Source organism: Anolis carolinensis, chromosome 2 (genome assembly GCF_035594765.1).
Source record: "Anolis carolinensis isolate JA03-04 chromosome 2, rAnoCar3.1.pri, whole genome shotgun sequence".
Lineage (NCBI taxonomy): Eukaryota > Metazoa > Chordata > Lepidosauria > Squamata > Dactyloidae > Anolis > Anolis carolinensis.
In genome coordinates this window covers 132137894-132161960 of record NC_085842.1, presented here as the reverse complement: position 1 = coordinate 132161960, position 24067 = coordinate 132137894, and the positions used below count along the sequence as shown (strand labels likewise).

Sequence of the window (24067 nt, the reverse complement as noted above, 5' to 3'; positions counted from 1 at the left end):
ATCTCTATTCAGTATTTAAAGCAATGCCTTTAAATTTGATCAGGGCAAGAGAACCTATATATAATATTTATACTGTCTCCTATATCAAGAGATTTCCAGGCAGCTTGCACTCCATATTTCCTGAACTCCAGCTCCCATTAACCCTAAATAACTTGGCTACTAATGAGGCATGATGGTAGCTAGAGCTTTATAACATATGGAGGTCTACAAGATTTCCCTAGCAATTTGTACCCAGGACTGCTTGTGTACACGTAATCTTCCCTGTACAATGACATGTCTCCAGTAGAAATATCTCAAAACACTGATAGTTCTACACATAAGCAAGCAAGAATAATCTGCATTTGTTGATGTAATATCTTTTTCACCTAGAAAGGCAAACTAGGAGTACAAAAACAAGTAATAATTTGTATTGGAGCCTTGATAAATGGTGGTTGTCTGCAGCTAAACTTAGCACTTAGTATGTAGTAAGAGGGTGCTGGTGTGTCCTGTGTCGGGGATGCTTTATTCTCAAGTAAATATGTGGCTTGGTGCTGGAAGATTGGTGAAATAATTCCCTATTATTTCTTGTTCTCTCTCATATACATACACATGTGCACACCTCCTGTCAATAACAAAGCTTTCTCACTGGAAAACAACTACCTCATGAAACAGGACACTTAATACCAGATCTGCAGTTGCAATGTTATTTTGAGATTTTTAATCCAGTCTCAAATTGTATTTCAAACCAGTAGTTAATTCTCATCCATACTTATATACAAGTTGAGAGCTGGTTTGCGGACCAAAATTAGAGTTTCATATGACCCATGGATAAGCTGCGGGTCATTCCATGGAAAGGGGAAAGCACCAATACTACCTTGTGGTCAGCTGCCCCTGGCTGCCACCACTGCCTGGCCATTCAAAAAGGCCAGACATGGTGCTATGATGGGAGAGTAGAAGGTGTTAGTGCTTCTTTTAGGTTCTTGCAGGATGGAGTAAGGTCTTGCCTTTCACCACTCTTCTCAGAGAAGGGGATGGCTCCCTTTGAGGAAAAAAATTAAGATTCTCCTGTTGACCCATGAATAAGTAGGCCCAGGTTTTTTGGGTTGACTTTTGAACTACAATATTTGGACTTATACATGGGTATGTACAGTAATTGACCACCGCTGGTAAAACTGTTTCACATACATAGTATTTCTGGCTCCAAACATTTGTGTTGAAAGTGTTGTTTCCAATGAACACAAAATATCATTTTATGCAATATCATAAATAGTTCATCAGCATGTTCAACAGGTCTTTTAACTGGCACACATCTGCACAATAATTTCTCTCACTTTCTTATGATGTTGTAGTGCCAAAAGTTACTGGCATTTTTTTAAAAAAAGGCATAATTACACAAGCCACTTATGCAGTTATTTTAGTCCTTAGTGTCCCAGGCATAGTTGTAGCACAGATCCAGGGAGAGCCAGTGACTTTCTTGTCAGGAGTCCGGTGAATCTGCTCTGGTTTTTATTCCAGATTTTTAAAAGCTTTCTAATGTACCAATCCATTCTCAAAATAGATTCAGCACTTTAGATACCTCCGGTAATTAAAACACAAAGCTGATTCATTAATGTGGAAGTCTCCTTTGGCCCCTACCTAGATTGCACTGATTTTGAGATATAGAAATATAAGTGCCATTTGGGGATATTTAATCAAAATAGCAGTTTATCCTCACCAAATTAGATAATTTATTACTGGGTAAATGGCCTTAAATGCATTGTCTGAATAAAAAGAGAGATGCAGCTATTTCACAGCAATGCTATTAATTCCAGGCATCATTTCACAAGAGACAGCTTCAGATTACGACCATATCTTAACCTTGGAGCAAATTTATTTCATGGGAAGGAAATGCTGAACATGAAATGACTGAGATGCTTCTACACATAAACAAAAGGGCATTTGATTCTGTAGAAATATTATTTTGTCCTTGCCTATTTTATGCCTCCTATTTTTAAGAAAATATGGTTAAAAGGTGTCTGTACTATTAATGAATTTATCCATGTACTACAAAGATCATTGGATCAGTTCTTCAAGTCATGTTTAATTGTGCTATTAAATAAAACATGTAACCAATTGTACTCTTTTTTGAAAACATTCCATTGTACAGAACTAATCTTGATTCTATGGCACCACAAAATCATTAATTCAAGTCCACCCTAATCAGTGACAGTGGTTAATTCAATGTCAGAGAAGTGCAGAATCCAATCTGAATTTTAAAGGGGCTATTCAGGGTGTTGGCCATATTTTGAGATTAAAGCTTTTTAGGGCCTGAAATCTGAAGCAGGCTCGCTGACAGGAATCTACCAGATCTTGGATGAGCAGTCTCTCTTCTTCAAATAGTCCTCCTTTGTAATCTCGTCTAACATGAAGCTGAGTAATTGAATTCCTCTGAGTAGAGGTGAAGTCTTGCAGAATGGATGAAGATGTAAAAGTGCAGGATTTCATAATTGTGCATACTCTGTACTTTCATGAAAAAGCCTCAGCTTGAGTGGAGAGAAATATATATTCTGTAGATGTGCTCATCTGTATAAATAAACCAATACACATTTAATTGGTGGAAATAAAGGTCATTTATGTTGATGATATTGCCCTGTTCTCTTTAATCAGGCAAAACTCCTAATTATTTCTTGAGACTGCTGTTTAACATTATCCTCCCAGCTAATGCGCATTCTGCTTTTCACATTTTGCCCAAGTACCAAATGCCATCAGGGTGAGCCAAGACTTGTTAGAACAGCACCGTATACTTTGTTGTGCTTTGCTAGGGTTTCTGCCATTCTTTCCTAAATTTTCTTGCTTGAAATAGGATTTTGCTTGGCTTCTTTGTTATCACTGCATTTGTGTCTGTCCTCCATTGACCACATCAAACTCAATGGGGGCTATTTGCCAGAAGTATGATTTCTACAAGAAATCAGGCTAAAGTCATTCTTGAGCACTCCATTCCTGGCTTATGTAACACTGTCTTAATGCTTTCCAACCACCACTTGTGGCAGCAGATGAGTTCATAGGACCAGAAGGGGAAATGTTGCTGTGGCCTTTGTTTAATGATGCCTCATCTAAGAAACTCATCAGCGAAGGAAATGGCAGAGGCTAATGAGCAAGTGAATTAAACATAGAATTAAATAGGTTGGACTAATAGGGAAAGCTGCTGTCAGCTATGAGCACTTGAATTTGTAAGAAAGCACTGGCCAATGTGGCAAAGCACATGCCAGTGTGGCAAAGCCCTCTTTATCTATATCCAAATAATCCCAGTCTTTTGACCTCATGATTTCCGTGTTATGGGATGAGATTCTCATTTATCCAAATAAGACAAAAGAATTCAAGCTTCAGATAAATGTAACATCCCAGTCCACTACGTTGCATGCAATTATCTTGATCTGAGGCCCTCCTTTCAGCTGGACCGTCTTTGTCATTCTTTAGTTCTGTTATCCAATATTCTCTTTCTCATCCTCATGATTCATTAGTTCTCCTGAAGATATGGTTTCAGATTACTGCCTAAAATGAGGACTGTTTTCAGAGCTTGGAACGGTGTTCTCCAACCAGCAAGAGGATTCTAGGAATTGCCTTTTCCAAGCACTGGGTCTTTTGGACACAATTCAGCTCAAGGAATAATGAGTTTATGGGAGTGCAAATGTGTTAGGAATTCCTCCATGGAGTTGAGAAATTGCATGAAGACGAGAAAACCATTCTGTATTTGGCCAGGATGGGATTTAACTCAGAAACAGGTTAAAACACTTTGTTCCTGTCTCATTCCAGTCTTTAGTTCCTTCTGAATCATATCCAGCCTCTCTGTTCTTCGATGGAACCCTATACAGTAAAACTGATGTGGTATATTGATATGTGCATGCATCATGTTGTGAAAGGTGTTGTCCCATTGTGGTTACAATTTCAGTGGAACAGTGAATATCTTGTTGGGCCAAGTACTCTTGTAGCCAGAAAAGGGCATCTGGAGTTCCTTTGACCTGCTAGCTAACTCATTTTCCTTTGCTCTAGGGTGATGCTACTAAGTCTGATTCAGATGGTGAGCTTTTTCCTCATGCTCTGGAAGAAGATTATAGACTTAAGAAAAACTTCTCAAATCCAGCCTGTAAGTGACAATACTAGATGTCTCACTGGTCTACCTTTTTAGTTTATTACGAATAGCAGTACTGTCTAATTCACAGGTAGGGAACGAAGATGTCCAAAGGTAAATAAGAGAGAGAAAGTGGCATATCATACATTATGAATGTAGACGTTTGTGAAGTTGATGTTACAAAAGCAGGAGAGATGAGAAAAGAAACTGTGATAATGAAAGTTCAGATAAAAGATGGAAACTGGCCTTGCCAATTAGATAGGCATATCTCTGCCAACAAAGGAAGAACTCAAATGCACTATATTATTTTTCCCCTCAGTGATGGCTCTTTGTGACCACCCAGAGCTAAAGAAGAACTTAACCCCTCCACTCATCATTCACACAGCCGCTACACCAATGCCCATGCCAAGAAGTGCCATCTATGGGGAAGCAGCTCAGGGCTATGATTCCCGAAGAGCCAGCAGCATCTCCATGGATCCTAATATATATGATCTCAAATCCCCGGTACGTGGGTTGTATTTCTTCTCGTGCTCTCTGTTTTTTGTCTCTGTAGTATTTCCAGTTCTATACCTTCTGAGCTAGTGTTTGGTGTTTTGTGGCCTAGCTAATTGTGTGAGGACCTGGGATGTGTTTACACTGGTCCTGCCCTGATTCTCTTTGTGTCCCTTCTCTGCCTCCTCTCAGGTGAGTGCCCGGAGCTCTCCCCACAGTCCTTGGAGCGCAGGAAGCAGCTGGAACAGCCGCAGGTCGAGCTGGAACAGTATTGGGCGGGCTCCCAGCTTGAAACGCCGCAATCAAAGCGGAGAACGCAAATCACTTCTCTCAGGGGATGGGAAGCAGAGTTCTGAGGAAGGGGAAAGCTCTGATGAAGAGCAGTCCAGCCGGACTGGGAGCATTAATGGCTCAATACCTCACCGTATGGAGTCACTGGAGACCAAAGGGTCCTTTGACTTCCAAGATACCCTGCAGGTGCCTTCTCTTTACCGGACCAGCAGCATACACAGTAGCCGGAGCTCTGCATCGGAGCGTCAAGACTGCAATGGAAAAACCACTTCACGTGTCCTGATACAGCAGCTTCACCTGGAAGATCATCTGCCTGAATGTGATGATGATGAAGGCAACTTGGTAAGTGAGAACCAGTGTGCCTAGGTGTGTGCAGTTGGTTTGCATATCTTTCTTTTTTCCTTCTTTTTTCCTTAGAAGAGCAAGGAGAGTGTTTTCATTCTTGTTTATTTATTTCACCAGATTTATTACACCACTACTGTATGCATTTGGAGGCTTTCATGCCAGTTTGGGGAGGAGGTGAATCCACTCTGGATTTTATTCTAAACTTTAAAAGGAGTTACTGTTTGTGGTGAACCCAATCTTCCCCATCAGTCCATCATCTATTAATATTAGGAATCTAAACTGGATTAACTCTCCACTGAAATGTGAGCCACAAGCAACTACTGATGCATTTGACTGCATGTTTCCTTTGGTCAGTGTGTGATTTAGAGTAGGGTTCTCAAATTTTTTCAGTGGTGAAGCCCTTTTTGAAGCAAAAGTTTCTTGTGGAGCCCCAATAAATGTTTATATATTATTATATATAATGTATATGTATCAGGCATGGGCCAGGCCAATGGCAGATAGATGGAGATTGTTTGTGTGAACTAATGGGAAATTTTTAAAAAAATTCAAATTTTAAAATGAAGAACAATTTTAACCAACATAAACTTAACAGTATTTCAGTGGAAGACCCCCAGGGCCATACAGTCCAACCCCCTTCTGCCATGCAGGAAAAACACAATCAAAGCACCTCCAACAGATGGCCATCCAGCCTTTGTAATAATAATAATAATAATAGTAATAATAGCAGAAACCCCAGAGGAGGTGAGGTACCTGAGGAACACCTGAGCACCTCCCACAGAGGCCCTAGGGCTCTCCGGAGCACAGTTTAATAACCAGTGATTTAGAGGATGTAATTGAGAGCAGGTACAGTGGGAGATGTGCATAGGAGCTGGCATTGGTCATTTGTAAACCCAACTCCTTAAATTAAGACTATAATGTTGAAGGCCTTGTGGACAAAAACTACAAATATATGGTTCAGATTCTGCATACGTTTCCTGAATGCTTGGCCACCTTCACTGTGTTCTCCATACGCTTAGTGTATCTCATTCATTCCTGCCCACAGACAATCTGTCCTTCTATCTCCATTGACTTTTTACAATTTGGGATATGATCCCTACATAACTCCTGTTCCAAGCTCAATATCATGCTCATTATGCTTCTGTATTATCTCTCTTCTCTCATTATGTGAGATGTGGTGGAACTATATCAAAGTTTCCTCATACAGTAGGAATCCAAACATATATCATTACCATTTGGTTGTCAGTCTCCCATTGTTGGCTCCCAGGCAGAAGCTGAAGTTTTGTACCATATATGGACTATACAGGTCATATGGGTAGTTCCACAGTAGTATCATCATGTGGGGGGGGGGGGGGGTAGACAGAATGTAACCATATGATAAAGGTAGCCTATGTGATATGAGGCTTTAGACATTGCTAATTTGGAGCATGAGCAGAAATGTTTCTATATAGATAGCTCTTATAGCTAAACACCTGTGAGAATTTCTTCTTGGCTGTGGTCAACTGAATAATTTAAAACTGGTTGTTATATCATTTAAGACCAAATAGTTTAAATTCAGCTAATTCAAATCGAGGGTTCCTAGGAAGCAATGCCCCCATCCTGCTATAATATTAATGGGAAAGGCTGTGCTTTGCCACAATACTGTTCAAACATGACATGGTGTAACTGTTATGGACAGGTTGATATAAGGTACTCTGCTGTCTGAGAAAAAGACCAAGAAACTGCCACACTGTTGCCACAAAAAGAAGGTATCCAGGCAGGCAGCTGAGTCCACTACTCGAGGGTAGCTGACTAATTTGAGCAAGCCAGAACATACACACAATTTTGTGCTCTAACATCTTGCTACTTTCCTTCATATCTGCCACTGAAAGTGACCATTTCCTCTATCTGCTTAATAGTAAAGTAGAGCCAATATTACTTTCAGCATTGAACTAGGATTCTGGAGAACTGGGTTTGAATCCCTATTCAGCTATGGAAACCCACTAAGTGACCTTGGACAAGCCATATTCTCTTAGCCTCAAAGGAAAGCAAAGGTAAATCCCAACTGGATATGTCTTGCTAAGAAAACCATGTAATCATTTTGCCTTAAGGTCACTATAAGTCAAAATCAGTCATACCTTCAATCAGTCATACTTTGCACAACCTTATCAGAAAGGTCCATGGATTCACCCTGCATTGGGGCAATTCTCACAAGGGTGTGTGTAGAAACTACTGCTCCACACCCTGCATCGCCCGCCTTACCTTCCTCCTCATCCCATGGAGAGATGCATCACCGCCAGGCTTCCCCCACATTCAAGGGAAGGCAACATGGGAAGGCTCCCATGTTGCTGTGGCAGCGCAGGCACTGCTTCACCTCCCTTTTTGGCATGGATCCCAAATGGAAGTCCCTTTACATTGTGTGAAGTGCTCCATGCCGAAAAGGGAGATGAGGTGATATATGACAGGCAAATCAACCCGTCTTCGCTGTGTCTTGTGTTTCTTTTCTCCACTATCATTTTCTTCAGGCCAGGCAGGAGAAAGGGAAGAGACAGGCTTTCTGGGCATTGTAGTAACTTTCTCACACTCTGGAGCTGTCACCGACATCATCTGAGTCACTGTATTGACCAAGAGCATGGTTGCCAAATTCATTTGGGATTATCATTCAGTCTTGTATAGTAATTAGCAGACCTAACAGAACACAACCAAGTGGGCCACCTTCACCTGTTTGGCATGCAGTTTTGAAAAAGTCAGCAATATCAGTCTGTTTTCTTATAAAAAGAGCCTTGTGGCACCTTTAATATGAAGTGATTTATTTCAGCATATACTTCCATGAACGACAGACCACTTTTTAGGATACACCTTCTAAGTTCTGAAAAAGAGGGCTGGAGACTATGAAGCCTTATGATGAAAAAAATCATATAGATATCACACAACTGCTTTTTAAACATGCAGTATAGGAAAAGGCAAACAGATGTGGAGAGAGTGGCCAGTTAGAGTTTTCCATTCATCGGAAAGAGTGCTCTATACTCAGTCTGAAGTGGAGGATTTCTCCTTCTATAAACTCTCACATCAAATCCCCCTGCAAGGCAAAATTGTTCTCTGAGTCTCATGGAACATAATTAGTCTTTTATATCAATTTCATTTTAAAGAAGGGAATACTTTTTCAGGAAGCACTTTTAGATCTGAGAGAGCTCATTTAGAAAATGTTAGTTAAAAACTACGGATGGCCATAAAACAGGAGGGAAAAAAACATCAGCACTTCGATACTGATTAAGCAAATGAAGCTCCGTTATCGTCCTGTATTTCTACATGTCAATGAGTCCCTGCAGTTTGCACGGAGATATTACAGGCATGCTTATGTAAATTCCAGTGTCGCTGTAGAGCACAGAACAACAATACATTCAGCAATACAGTGGATTTCAAGGAGGGAGCTGCTTGTCCTGACAGGCATCTCAAGCTTCAGCTTCATCAAGTGCAGTTAGATAAATTGTACAGGGCATCCATTAGGAAGGAACAAAGCCCGTGGGCGCCCAGGAGATGCAGAATGTGACTAATCAAATAAAAACCTGCAGACATCCTTCCTTGTACAGCCTGGGCTCCTGGAGGGGCAGACGAGGACTCTGGGGACTGTGTCTCCTCTCTGCAGTGCAGGTGAAAAACATGACGTGAACATCTGCACCTATTAGAAACAAATTCTAGAGGAGTTTGTGCCGTCCGCCGGACAATAAAAAACTATAAAACTGAAACGTGCTGTCCTTTATCCGGGCGAACTGCAAATCCCTATAAGCTGTCCTATAGATATTGAACGACTGAGTCTGGATAACTTCAAAAAAGGATGTTTATTCATACAAGGTTGTAAACCTGGCACAGATCTTAAAGTTGCAGAAAATGAAACAAATTTCTATAGGTTTTAGGTACAGAATTATCCCTGGTTCCAGAAAGCAAAGGTGATTATAAAACCACTATACCCTAATCACGCTGCCTATATTAGAAGGAGAAACTCTTTCCTTCCCTATCTTTACAGCAAAGATTAGTTCTAGAAGCGACAGAATAACCCTGCTCCTCTAACTAGATTTCTTATTCCAGATCAATATAATTCAATACTTATCTAATTTGGATAGGCTTAGATTGGCCTGGTTTTGAGGATGATTTGTCCCAGTTAGCTTTGCACAGCTGCAGCACGTTGGAAGACTATAGCCAAAATGAAGCTCCAAAATGGAGACTAGACCCTGGTAAAAAGGGCGGTCCTAAGATGTTGCACTCTTTGACCAATCACTGCAAAGAAAACTGCAGCCAGCTATTGCAGATTCCAAGCCACTTTTCCTAGGCTTTTGCAGCCAGAGGCTCAAACAAAATGCAAAGGAGGGAAAACAAACAAACGACCAATAGGTAAGGCAAACCATCGTCCTGGGGGACGGAACACTCCCCGCTAAATTCCCAGGATGTGGGAATTTACCAATCAAAAACATACAAACACCTTTGTATACACAACAATACAAACACTAGAACTTTAAACATCTCCAATAAGCAACACGAGGTCACTAATTGGTCTGTCCAAAATGGACACTTTGCCTCTGTTGCAAGTCTTTAATTGAGCTTTCCTGACCTTACCGTCCGGGCAAGGAAAGGTCTTTAATACAATGCCCATGGGCCACGCATGGCGGGGCAAGTCTTTGTCCTTTAACAACACAACGTTGTTAACCTCAATGTTGTCCTGTGGGCTTTGCCAGATTCTTCTAGCTTGAAGCTGGCTTAAGTACTCGGCTTTCCACCTTTTCCAAAAGTGGTTGGCCAAGGACTGCACCTGTTTCCACAGGGCACGGTGAGTTCCGTCCGGAACTGGCAACATGACGTCCTTCCATCCTGGCACCTTTTGTGTCAAAATAAGTGCAGGAGTCAGTGGTTGTAAGTTCTCAGGGTCACTGGTAAGGGGAACCAGCGGCCGGTTGTTGATAATTGTGGTAACTTCCGCCATAAGTGTCACCAAAACATCATGCGTCAATGACCTATGACTCAAAAACATGGCATTAAGGATTTTGCGACTAATACCAATCATCCTCTCCCAAACACCACCCATATGGGAGGCGTGAGGAACATTGAAAGTCCACATAATTTGTTCAGTATTCGTAAAGTTCTGAACCTTTGGGTCTCTCCCAAACCTAGACACACAATTGAGTTCTTTGGTCGCACCTACAAAATTGGTGCCACAGTCCGACCGAATTGACTTAATTGGCCCTCTGAGGGCTATGAACCTTTTCAATGCGTTTAAAAATGATGAAGTGTCCATCCCTTCTATGACTTCTATATGGACAGCTCGTATTACTAAACAAGTAAACAAAACTGCCCACCTCTTGTTATTTACAACACCACCCCTGGTTTTTCTGGTAACAATTTCCCAAGGACCAAACACATTAATTCCCACGTGGGAAAAGGGTGGGTCTGTCAAAGTCCTATCCTGAGGTAGTTCTGCTATTAACCGATTTTGACAGTTTCGCCTAAGGCACCTGCATTTAACACATTTGAAAATACAACTGTTGACCAACCTTTTGGCATTAACTACCCACAGACCTTCGTTTCTAAGGGCTGCCTCAGTTAGAGTTCTACCCTGATGATGGATTCTTTTCTTTAGGGACCAGAGTCTTTTCCCTGCCATGTGTCTATTGTTTGGCGAAGTGGGCTTATCTGACTTAAAGGGCAAAGGAGCTACCCAATTTCCCTCTGTACTTCGTGAGACTTGAGCATTCATACTGTCCAAGAACCTTTGCTCATCTTTCAAGAGCGCTATGGCTTCGTCTCTCTCAGAGACTTTGAAGGTGGAGGAATACTCTGGAGTTATTCCTTGGCAGTAGACTGAGATGTGACTTAGGCAACTGCGCACAAGTGTAGGACGTCCACCTTTAAGCACCTGTGCTTGATTGGAGTCCAACGACGATGGTGGGTGCATCTTGTTTATGCACACTGGGCCTATGACTGTCCAGCCTAATGGCAATTGTTGTGCGATAGGTGCACCTGGAGGTCCTTTAACTTGGTCGTTCACACAGAACAAGCTCGGGCAGTCCGAGCCAAGCAAAAGGGCAATGTCCACATCTGGCCGAAAGGCTGGTATAGCATTCTTTAACCGTCGCAAATGTGGATGAGCCTCCACAACTTCTCTAGTGACAATCTGCCTTTTGTTCCGGGGAATAGAGGAACACTCAATCAGGTCTGGCAACTTGAACTGTCTCTTCTGGTCGCAAGAGGAGACAACGAAGCCAGATGCTATGCGACCCTGCAACTTCTTTTTTCCTGCACACGTAGTCATAGTGTAGTCGACCATCTTGGTTTTAAGGTCAAACATGCGGAAGAACTCTGGAGTAGCCAGGGAGGCGTCGCTCTGTGAATCCAGGGCCACATAGAGTCTCTTTCTAAGCCAAGGGCTCTTGGCTGGATATACATCCGCTAGGCAGATAGGATGACAAACTCTGTACTGGTGCGAGTCAGAACACAGCTCTGTACAGGCGACTGCTGAAACTTCCACCTGCATCTCTGGTGCGGCTGGCTTGTCGGTGTCTTCGACTGCTGACTTTTCTTTTGGTGAAGCGTTCTCTTTGGGGTGGGAGATGATATTGGAGTTGTGCATTGCGGTGCAATGCTTGAGGCTGTTGCATTTCTCACACTTGATGTTTTCTTTGCAGTTGGATGCAAAGTGTGGAGTTGCTCCACAGCATCTAAAGCAGATTCCCTGCTTTTGAACTAGCTGTTGCCTTTCTTTGTATGTCTTTCTACTAAACTCCCTGCAGTTGGCCAAGCTGTGAGGCTTTTGGTGAATAGGGCAAAGCAACTCTTTTACCTCCGACCTGGGTTCGTCAGTCTTGAGTTGAGTTTCGACTGCCTTTACGCTGACAGGTCTATTGGCCTCTCTAGATGGTTTCTTGTCCACTTTAGGTGCCTTCTCTGGCTGGGTCCCTTGGTATAAGGTGGGGAGGCCCGTCTGCGGATCATTCCTTTCTCTGGCCGCCCTGGTGATGAACTGGACCAAATGAGAAAATGGAGGGTATGCCTGGGAGTGGGCCTCCTTGTAGTTGAAGACCTCCTGTCCCCAGCGTTCTTGCAAAGTGAAGGGCAGCTTGGTCAAGATCTGCCTCTGGGACAGGTGCTGATCGAGGCACTTCAAACCGGGCAGTTCTGGATTCTCCTTGGCCGACTCTAATTCCGTAAGGAGATCGCTGAGGTCCCACAAGAGTTTGAAGTCTTTGAGTTTCAAAGCTGGGAACCTTTGGAGCTTGTCCATAAGAGATGCTTCAATCTCTGTGCTGGCCCCATACCTCTGCTGCAACCTGGCCCAGGCCTTTTCCAGGGCTTTGTCGGGATCGGCTACGTGGGCTGCGTAGATCTTCTTAACTTGTGAGGATGAGGCTGGGCCCAACCATGCAGCCAGAAGAGTCAGTTCTTCCTCAGGCAATAACTTTAAGTCTCTGATTGCTCTCTGGAAGGTGGCCTTCCAGAGAAGAAATTCCTCAGGCTTGTCCGAAAACTTTTCGACACCCTTGTCCTTAAGATCTCTTCTGGGGCTTCTGATGATGGAGACAAGCTGGGACTCTGGCGTCGAAGGGAACAATTGAGGAGTTTGCTGTTGTGGAGTGGACTCCCACCGTGCACCTTGCGTCAACCTTTGGCCTCTTGGAGGGATGACATCGACCACTGACGAATCGGTGGCTCCCTGTGCAGCTGTCTGTAAGGGCCAACTAGCACTTGGCCTTGAGGCCCTGATTGACTGACCTAGGGATTTAGCAGGAGGCACAGGTAGCTCGGGCAAGGGTGAGCTCCCCGCTATGACGCTCTGCTCTGCAGGAAACTCAAAAGTGACTTTGGGGCCCTGCTCTGGGTAAGGAGAGAAGTCTTCCTGTTCCTCATCCGAAAACTGGCTGTTTAAGCTATTAAGATGCACAAGCACCTTGGAAGAAGGGTCCTGCTTCGGCAACTGACTTACATTTTCTTCTGTGAGTGGCTCAATTAGGGCCTTGGCCAAAGTCTCAGCCCTTACCTTTTTGGCAGTAGCGTCCATCCTTATTCTAAGCATTTCTATTTCACCTTGCCTTTGGGCCTGTTCCATTTGCATTTCGCTTTGTCTACGGGCCTGTTCTATTTGCATTCGTTGCTCTTCTTCTTTAAAGGGAAGGGTGAGATCAGCTGCCTTAGCATCAGCTTCCGCCCCTGCTACCTTGCTCTTTAGCTCCAGACGTGCAGCCTCCCTAATGTGCAAGGCAGCTAGGGAAGAGATGGCACTCCCAGCAGCAGAAGACTTGCTAGAGTGGCTATGTTTAGATGATGCACACTCCCTTAGCTTAGATACCTGGCTAGAGCGGTTGGACTTAAGACTAAGTGCCACAGCAGGTGATTTTAAAAGATTGGTCTCATGGCTGCATAAGGAAGACTGATTTCCTTTTGGCTCAGACCTTAGATTAACAGGTGGAGAACTAAATTCCAAGGCATCTAGAATTGCCCTCACCTTATTTTCTTTCTCATTAGTGTCAGCTAAGACACTCACTATTTCTAACTCTGAATCCTTGGCGTTAATGCGCTCGAGGACCTGGACTATCTTAGACACCAAACCCCTCCAGAGACCGAAGGTCTCTTCAAGGTCGGTCTGTAATATGGATGGCACCCTTGTAATACCCAAGCTCTCAATTCTGCCCATCAATGTTACAATTCGCTCCCATGCCGAACCTAACCTCACATGGAGGAGCTCCTTTTCATCTATTAGATGGGCTAGCATCTTGGCTGAAGGGTGCTTTATCCTTTGGGGCCTTTCATTCCTACTTTCAGCCTCAGAAGGAGGTATACCATCTGTATCATCTTGAAATTGCATAGACATTATGTATTCTTAATAGCAAGTAAATTTACAACAAAAGCAAATACAACATACCAGCAAGTAAATTTACAATAAAAGCAAATGCAATATATAATACAATGCACAACACTTAACCATAGCAATATATATCACTAAGTAACTATACTTTACAAAGATAGTGACCTTTGGCGCCAGATTTTAGTGGGCAAGCTGCAAAATGCCAACTGACAGCAACTTGCCACTTGATACCTCCCTTGCCCGAGTGACGTAAACTGCCAAAATGGCGACTTCGCCAAATTTTCAAGCACCTCGCGCTCTGCGGCTCGAGGCCTGCCGCCGAAGGAGCACCGAGGCTGGCTTTGGAAAGGAGGAGAGAAAAGACGCCTCCTCCCCGCTGTGAAGGGAGGTCACCACCGCAGGTCGATGAAACAGGTCACCACCGCAGGACGATGAGGCAGGTCACCACCGCAGGACGATGAAGCAGGTCACCACCGCAGGACGATGAGGCAGGTCACCACCGCAGGATGATGAGACAGGTCACCGCCGCAGGTCAATGAAGCAGGTCACCACCGCAGGACGATGAGGCAGGTCACCACCGCCGGACAATGAGGCAGGTCACCACCGCAGGACGATGAAGCAGGTCACCACCGCAGGACGATGAGGCAGGTCACCACCGCAGGACGATGAGGCAGGTCACCACCGCAGGACGATGAGGCAGGTCACCACCGCCGGACCATGAGGCAGGTCACCACCGCAGGACGATGAGGCAGGTCACCACCGCCGGACCATGAGGCAGGTCGAAGCCGGCCGAGTGCTCCGGCCGAACTCGCAGCAGCGTTGCCAGGCCTGTCCAGGTTCTAGCCTGGTTCTGGTGGGCTTCACGCCTCAGAGCCAGCCAAAGAACTGTCGCTGGTGCTCCGCGGCTCGAGGTCTACCGCCGAGGGAGCCCTGGACGTTGCTGGGAACTGCACAGCCTGTGCAAACCCAGAAAGCCACTGGGCCACGTGCGCACACGCGAGCCAAATAGCAAGGAAATAGAGCCCCACTATTTGACTCCTTCAGGTCTGAGAGCGGGCTCCACTGCCTCAGACGCTGGTTGAGTCTTTAGGTATGCAGACTGAGCTCAGGCGGAAAAGCCGCGGCCTAAACTAAACTTCCTAAACTATAAAAAACTATAAGCCGTGCAAGCTAGCTCAAGCGGAAAAACCGCTGATCTACCTCAAAACTGTGCCGTCCGCCGGACAATAAAAAACTATAAAACTGAAACGTGCTGTCCTTTATCCGGGCGAACTGCAAATCCCTATAAGCTGTCCTATAGATATTGAACGACTGAGTCTGGATAACTTCAAAAAAGGATGTTTATTCATACAAGGTTGTAAACCTGGCACAGATCTTAAAGTTGCAGAAAATGAAACAAATTTCTATAGGTTTTAGGTACAGAATTATCCCTGGTTCCAGAAAGCAAAGGTGATTATAAAACCACTATACCCTAATCACGCTGCCTATATTAGAAGGAGAAACTCTTTCCTTCCCTATCTTTACAGCAAAGATTAGTTCTAGAAGCGACAGAATAACCCTGCTCCTCTAACTAGATTTCTTATTCCAGATCAATATAATTCAATACTTATCTAATTTGGATAGGCTTAGATTGGCCTGGTTTTGAGGATGATTTGTCCCAGTTAGCTTTGCACAGCTGCAGCACGTTGGAAGACTATAGCCAAAATGAAGCTCCAAAATGGAGACTAGACCCTGGTAAAAAGGGCGGTCCTAAGATGTTGCACTCTTTGACCAATCACTGCAAAGAAAACTGCAGCCAGCTATTGCAGATTCCAAGCCACTTTTCCTAGGCTTTTGCAGCCAGAGGCTCAAACAAAATGCAAAGGAGGGAAAACAAACAAACGACCAATAGGTAAGGCAAACCATCGTCCTGGGGGACGGAACAGAGTTGCTGTGGCAATATATGGATGAAAATACAATGAGCCCTGTAAGCTCCTTAAAGACCAGTCAAAGTCATTGTGGCTGAAGCTGTTTGTGGGTATCTATTTCTAGATACACGAAGGAGGCAGTGTCTGTGTACATGAACAAATAATACACAAATCCAATGCCTGGGAGAAGGGTTTTGCAAGTGAGATATTGTAAAAATTCTTCAGATCTACAAAAAGTAAAGATGCCATACTCGAATCAGTCAAAAGAAAAAAAATTACTTCTTTTTGTGATTTTTTAATATTAAAAAAATCTAAAATCTACATTACATTCCACCTTTCTGCTGGCATGGAACCCAAGGCAGCTAACAGTATAGATTAAGTTGGTGAGTTAACCAGTTTGAGTCAACTTAAACATTCTTTGCTTCAGCAACCTCATTTTTTACCAGCAGGGGAAAATGTGTCCTGGCAGGAACCAACCACTTTGAGTTTCCTTTGTGGAGAGAAAAAGCGGGATATAAATTATCATCATCATCTTAGGGATTTAGATTGCAGAGGGAACAAATTGAGCTCTTTGTCTTCCTGTCATGGTTCTCTGTCATCCCGTACCATTACCCATCTCATCTTTGAGGCTATTTGCATTTCAAAGGAAAGCTACATTTGGCACCAGTGGAGACTTCCCTTAAATTTCAAATCACAAGTTCAACAAGGAGGGCTTTTTCCCCAAGACTGTGGCAAGTAATATCCTTCTCCACTGTTCAAACATTGCTCTGCATCCCCCTCTCTTTTTTGTTCTGCAATTTTAAACATTCACATGTTATATTCATGCAATTAATGTTGATTCTTGTTTGGTCTTAAAAAGTCGTGTCATTGGTTTCTTTGCATTCCTATATCTGATTTGGGTGAAGTTATTCTCTCAGCTCCATTCCTCCCATATCAACCATCAAAGGGCATTGGTGGCAGTGAGTAGCAAAGTATGTTACATGGGAACCTTTGAGAGTATAACTGATATACTGTTCATATACATGTAAGAACTATATTGCCCCAGGGTTTGAACTGGAAGATTATAAATAAGTTGAGCCTCAGTTCTCATTGTGTAACTAATTGTTAACCCTTGGCATGATGCACTCTGACCTGCATTTATGAACTAAATCTTTGTCTCAGAATGGAGCAGGAGCAGGAACACTGGTGGGTAAAAGTTTAAAGTGAAGCAATGGGATTGTGATTGTAATGAAAATATGACTTGAAACTTTTTGGGGGGGGGGGAGCTGGTTCCAACAAGATCATTTGTTGGCATCCCCTCCAGTAGAGTTTACTGATATCCATTAAAATTAGTGGGACTTTGAGCATTATTGTTACACCCCTAGGCAGCGAGAGCACTGAAAACCAACACAGAGGCCAATAACAATATCATATCTTTATTAAAGCAAATAAAGTTCCCAAAGGAAATAAGCAGCAAAGTTGAATAAGCAATTGACCTTTCAGGAAAGATCAAAATTAGTCCAATAAGTGAAAGTTTTATGTCCGATATTAAAGTCCAAAATCCAGAAACCGAAACACACTCAAACTCGGCTTGAGTATTGAGTGGGAAAAAGGAGCAAAGTGGCAAAGAAGAGTTCTCTGGAGTAGATGTCCAAAAGCAGGATTTCAGGGCAAGGCATGAACTGGATGTGCAGGAGCTGAACCGCAGTCCAAACTTGGGCAAGGAGGTAGACCGGCACCCAGTCTACTCAAGAGTAAGCGCACCTTCAGGCCGCTTGGATTTCAAGAGCTAGGGACAATGATGCTTCTCAGTAAGAAGTAAAGTTGAAACCGCAAAGGAAAGTTCCCAGCGCAATACTTTTATTGCAGTTCATAAGCTCCCCCAAACCAGGTGCCTGACTCCCCAATTCTTCCCAAGAGAACTGAGCTTAGCCATAGTCACCACGCTCCGCTAATCTGGCGCTTCTCCTCAAGCTTTGTCTCTGCAATCTCTCTGTTTTCAAAAAGGCCCTGCAATCAAACGCTAACCTGTCCGGAGAATCTGGGAGAGCTGGCACTGTTTCAAGGGCATCCTTAATTGGTGCTGGCTCAGCAATGTCAATAGAAGGCATCTGGAAAGGAGTTGAATCTTGCTGACTTGGAAGAAAACGAAAGTCTTCTTCGTCCTGGTCAGCAATAGTCACAGGGTCAGGGGCCAAAGGTGCCAAAGGCCAAAGGTATCACAATTATGTTCTTGCTTCAGTGCTACAGAAAATAATGGCTTGAAAGAAAAAAATATATATAGCCATATCATTTTGGTTTGCAAAGCTTAATTACTTGTTTTGTAGCCTTCCTTTTGTCCTTAGAAAGTTAAAATTTGGAAACTTCTTTACTTCTTCTGTAAGATGCTCCTTGCTTTCCTTTCTCTCTCACTATTGCAGCACATTGTGTGTCATGTTTCAGGTATTTCTCTTCTTCAATGGCCTTAAACGTACATTAGCATCATTAGAACCTCCTGGTCAGGGAAAATGGCCAAAAGTGAGGAAGAGCTGAGGAGCCTTATCACCAAGGTGAAAGAAGAAAGTGCAAAAGCTGGGTTGCAGTTAAAAGTCAAGAAAACCAAGATCATGGCAACTACGCCTATTGATAACTGGCAAATAGAAGGAGAAAACGTGGAGGCAGTGACAGACTTTATATTTCTAGGCGCGAAGATCACTGCAGATGCAGACTGCAGCCAGGAAATCAGAAGACGTTTACTTCTTGGGAAGAGAGCAATGGCCAACCTTGACGAAATAGTGAAGAGCAGAGACATCACACTGGCAACGAAGGTCCGCATAGTCAAAGCAATGGTATTCCCCATAGTAACCTATGGATGCGAGAGCTGGACCATAAGGAAGGCTGAGCGAAGGAAGATAGACACTTTTGAACTCTGGTGCTGGAGGAAAATCCTGAGAGTGCCATGGACCGCAAGAAGATCCAACCAGTCCATCCTCCAGGAAATAATGCCTGGCTGCTCACTGGAGGGGAGGATATTAGAAGCAAAGCTGAAGTATTTTGGCCACATCATGAGGAGACAGGAAAAGATCACGATGCTGGGGAAAATTGAAGGAAAAAAGAAGAGAGGCCAACCAAGGGCAAGATGGATGGACGGTATTCTTGAAGGGACTGGCTTGACCTTGAAGGAACTGGGGGCGGTGACGGCCGACAGGGAGCTTTGGCTTGGACTGGTCCATGAGGTCACGAAGAGTCGGAGACGACTAAACGACTGAGCAGCAGCAGCAGCGGTCAGGGAAATTATTTTATTTCAACTGATTGAATCTACAAGCAACTTCTCTTTAAAAACAAAAAGATAAGAAAAATACCACTCTGTATCAAAAGGATTGGAGCTCATTTTTCATCCAGCCAATTTTGCTCTTCAGTACACATGTTCACATCTGGATCAACAGGGACTTTGTTTACATTAGAATATTGTAGGTTCTTCTCAGAGCATTTACTACCAAATGTATCTGTTTCATTGCTCTGTTTCTCCACATCTTTATTCATGCTGGCCAGGTGTGCCTTCTGATGTAGTTGTGATTTGAAAAGCATAATTGAGGCATTACGTTGAGTATAATATGAACTTCAGAAGCAATCAAGCTGATTGTAAGCAAGCCTGCAACTCTGGACTTTCCGGGGAAAAGTTCTCATGAGATGGGCTAGAAGGATCCCTTTAAAAAGTAGGGAGAGGGAGCATAACTTGCAGGACTGGGAATCTGGATATGCACTGACTTCTTCTGGGCAAGCCTAACTCTCTCAATAGGGGTTAAATCACCTTTGAGTTAATTACTATGCCTACATAGTATTAAGATGCTTACAAATTAGAAGTACTATACCATAGTACTATAGTTAATGTGTTTAAAGCACTGTGTCTCTGTTCACTGCATTATCTCAATGTGTACCTACTGACATCTCCGCCTAAGCAAACATTTAGCCAAGTCAAAGTGTCATTTCTTACCAAACATGTTATATGGAAAAGGACAGATGAAAAGGGAAACACTCCCCCACTCCTTTTGTCATCTCATTTGAGTAACTTGCTTGAAACAATTACACAAACCGAAAATATCTCTGGCATTAAAATTGGACTGGAGGGATATAAAGGGGGCATTCTAGGCTACTGACACATTCTGATTTAACTACAAATCTTCAAGATAAATACCAAGCAATGCTTTGAATCATAGATGCTTTAGGAAAATATTCAGATTACAAAACTATCTGGACCAAGTTGCAGCTATTACTAGATATCCCCAGGGAGGCCTTCTAGCTAGGACATCAAGTGGACATAACATCTTTAAATAGCCCTGCCTAATTAAGCCAGTTTGACTGGTATTTGGGGATTAGATGCTCCACAGCGGAGGCCATCGGCCATCGGGTCATATTGTGTTTGGGGGGGGGGGGCAATTCCCTGTGGTGAAAAATAAGCTTGATGTATATACAACTCATAAATTTCACTGTGAAGCAAAGAACTGAAGTTCAAGTCTACATTTATCATTGTATTCCAAATTGTCCTTAACTTAATTGACAGATAGTTTTGTCATTTCAGAGTTCAGCTTGTCACTGTGTTTTTGTTACAATGCACATTTTCTCCCTGTTACCTGAGGCTAAGAAGCTATTTAGCTGAGCTCGTGGCAAAAAAGAATGCATGTGTGTGTGTGTGTGTGTTTATATATATATAGATATATACACACATACATACATACATACATACATACATACATACATATACATACATGCAGTACAACTCCCGTATCAGTAAGAAATATGCTCCTGGACTTTGTGTGTTTACATGAAATTGCAGATAACAGTGAACCCTATTGAAATGAAGGATTTCTGGCCCAAGAATACCATTAAGTCATAGTAAAGGACCTACAAAATGCCTATTTAGGATATGTTTTAAAGGATATGGGTGTATGAAACTGTGGATATGAGTCCTCTTTATTAGAGCATTAAACTGTATATCTGTAATACGAACTGCTGTGGGACTCTGCCTTCCATCCCCAGTTGCTAATGTTTACAAACGTAAATGTAAACCTGTGCACCTAAGTGCCAAACTGAACCCCATGGATCATTTTTTTTATTTCACTGATTACTTTTAAAAGGTCAAGTGAAAGATGAGTTGGGCTGGAAGTGCTGAGATAGATGGTTCATAATAATTTGGTTTGGGTTTGACAGTGAATTTCCAGGAGATACTCAGTTGTGAACAAACAGGATATTATTCCCTGGCACACGAGGGAGCGGGGGTGAAAATGATAGTTTGAGAAGCAGTGATGGAGATCCAACTTTGATTAAGGATGGTTGGGCACACCCAACTATAGCATGAAATGGCTTTTACCAATTTCTCTTGATCATCAGTGGCGTCTTTTCTCTAAAGAGATGATATGGCCATAGTTATTCATGCATGTGGTTTCCTTATATCCTTGCTTATTTCCATGCAACGCAGCTGCCCTTGCAGTTGTCCAAAAAAGAGCTGCCAAGTTTCTTATTGGGATTCATCATGTCAAAACTATCCTTCCAATATTTCAGAACTTTGCATTGGTTTCCAGACACAATTCAAAATGCCAGTTTTTGAACTGTTGAGTGCTAAATGTGTAGACAACAGAAAAGTAGGGATTGTGATAATAATGCCCCAACATTGATCGTTTCTCTCTGGACAGGCAAATTTGGTGTGACTATTTCGATCCGCCCTAACGAAGGAGGAGGCTATAAGCATCTGTGAACAAAAAGCACAAAGGCGGTGCATACAAGCCCCTGTCCAGCACTTTGTGATTTCTTAAAATCATACATGCACAACCAACATTTCATAATAACAAAAATTTTCCTAGCTTAAAATTAACATTTTTATTTATTCTGTAAGACGTGTGCAAGTTCCATAATGCCTAAAATAATATAGCACTTACTAGGACCACATTTTTGCTCATATTAACTGCAGCTTTTACAGCACTTTCCAAACACATCTTTTGACTTCAGTGAGACCCCTCATGGTGTATAAATGGCCAATTAGTTCTGAACTGCTGAAGCTTTTTATTGTGTTATGAAAAATAAAATCCATTGAGGAAATGCTAGTAGCATTTGTTGTATATAAGCCTTACACTGGAGTAAGTCCAGAATTACATTGCTTCCAACCAAACCAAAGAAAAGTAATCTCCCTTTTTCAAAGCCTGTCAACATGTTGCTCTAGATCAGGGCTTCTTAAACCTTTCCACTCATTACTCCTTTCTTTCCAAGAAATGTTTACATGACCCCAGGTATTGTTTTATAAAATAGTTATAAAAATCGAACATTTTCTGATAAAAACCACATTTGCAATACTGCTAAACAGATGGAGTTTCGTTTTAATGCTGAAGCATCTTCTGCAATAAACTGTAAACATAGTGCAACATATTCATGTAAATATCTAAAATGAGAAAAAAATTACTGTTGTCTTTTTTAATATATATTTTTTATTTTAGGACATACACATGCACATACACAACATTTACAATTCCTGCAAGGAATTGTCTGCAAGGACGTTGCCCAAGGGATCCCCGGATGTTTTACCATCCTGTGGGAGGCTTCTCTCATGTCCCCGCATAGGAAGCTGGAGCTGATAGACAGAAACTCACCCCGCTCCCTGGATTCGAAGCATAAGAGTTTAACCCATTGCACCACCGTGGGCTCCAGTTTATAAAAAAATGTACTGTTTTATAACAAAAAAAGCCTTTTTTCCTCTCACACCTTTATTTATACAAAAAAGGGGGAAAGTGGGACTATTATGCAATGAAATATGGTGTACTGCAAACTCCTAACACAGTTGCCATATCTGGAGATTGAGCCAAACACCCAAGCACTTGAAGGTCTTCATTATTAAAACCAGTTTTATTTATTTATTTATTTACAGTATTTATATTCCGCCCTTCTCACCCCGAAGGGGACTCAGGGCGGATCACATTACATATATAGGCAAACATTTAATGCCTTTTAACATAGAACAAAGACAGACAAACATAGGCTCCGAGCGGGCCTCGAACTCATGACCTCCTGGTCAGAGTGATTCATTGCAGTGATTCATTGCAGCTGCTCTCCAGCCTGCGCCACAGCCCGAGCCCGAGCGCCACAGTTCAGCCATTGAACTAGTTCTTTCCCTTTCTCTGTAAAATCACATTAGCATTTTATTGCAATTAAAAGGGAGAGAAAGGGCTTTTCTTGATGCAGCATTTTTTTAAAAAAAAAACTGAACAAGAACTCTTATCCTTCCTCATTACGTTTCTTTAGTTTTCCAGCTTTTGAAGCTGGATTGACACTAGAGCAACTGTATTTCAGCATGGAATAGTGACACTAACTGGGGGAAGGAGGGGGAGAGCCTCAGCCCTTCTATAGGAATAGATGACAATTTTTGTGTTTTGATTATTATTTACTGAAATGTGTACATTTTTTCAGATTTAGAATAGAAAGAAAATGGAGTTTGTTTCCAAAAGGTATCAAATCCCCCCCGCCCCCCCAAAAACCCATGAAAAATGAGTTATAGGTGGCTATACATTGTTGACTAGGAGTAGAATATTATGTACTGTAATAATATTACAGTACATAATATTCAATACATAATATTACATAGTATTAAAGTACATAATATTACAGTAATAATATTACTGTATTTAACTATTTGTAATAGATTTTATATGCTGTTTGTTTTAATGATTTGTCGGCATTGAATTGTTGCCAATTGTACGCCGCCCTGAGTCCCTTCGGGTGAGAAGGGCGGGATAGAAATATTATAAATAAATAAATAAATGTACAGATCAAAACTAACAAAATATATCAAATCATTGGTACAGGGCTTGCATTTTATAGCAAAATAAGGCATATTATCGGCACTTTTTCTATTTCTGTAAAATTTGTTCAGATGGATTTGGTACCTTTTAGAAACAAGATGTGTGTGTGTGGAGATTGCTTCCAAAAGGTGCTAAATCAATCTGAACAATCATTATAGGAATAAGAAAAAAGGTATTTTTTAAATAGAATTGGGTAAGAAAATGCAAAGTAATCATTTTTTTCCCATCTGTCCTATCTACCATGCAAACAGCTCTCATCTGATCTGGCCACATGTCTGGCATTAATATGTGAACTATTCATAAACACCCAGTGACCAGA

General features: G+C 42.4%; 1 protein-coding gene across 11 annotated transcripts in view; it reads left to right on the top strand.

The window, feature by feature from the left end:
• Nucleotides 1-24067, top strand: part of cacna1g (calcium voltage-gated channel subunit alpha1 G) — a 403744-nt gene that overhangs the window by 290475 nt on the left and 89202 nt on the right. For all 11 annotated transcript variants that reach the window (XM_062970561.1, XM_062970564.1, XM_062970559.1 and 8 more), the window contains 3 exons: nt 4009-4102; nt 4407-4591; nt 4772-5212. In XM_062970561.1, coding sequence (XP_062826631.1) covers nt 4009-4102; nt 4407-4591; nt 4772-5212 — 720 coding nt within the window. The remainder of the gene's footprint in view (nt 1-4008; nt 4103-4406; nt 4592-4771; nt 5213-24067) is intronic.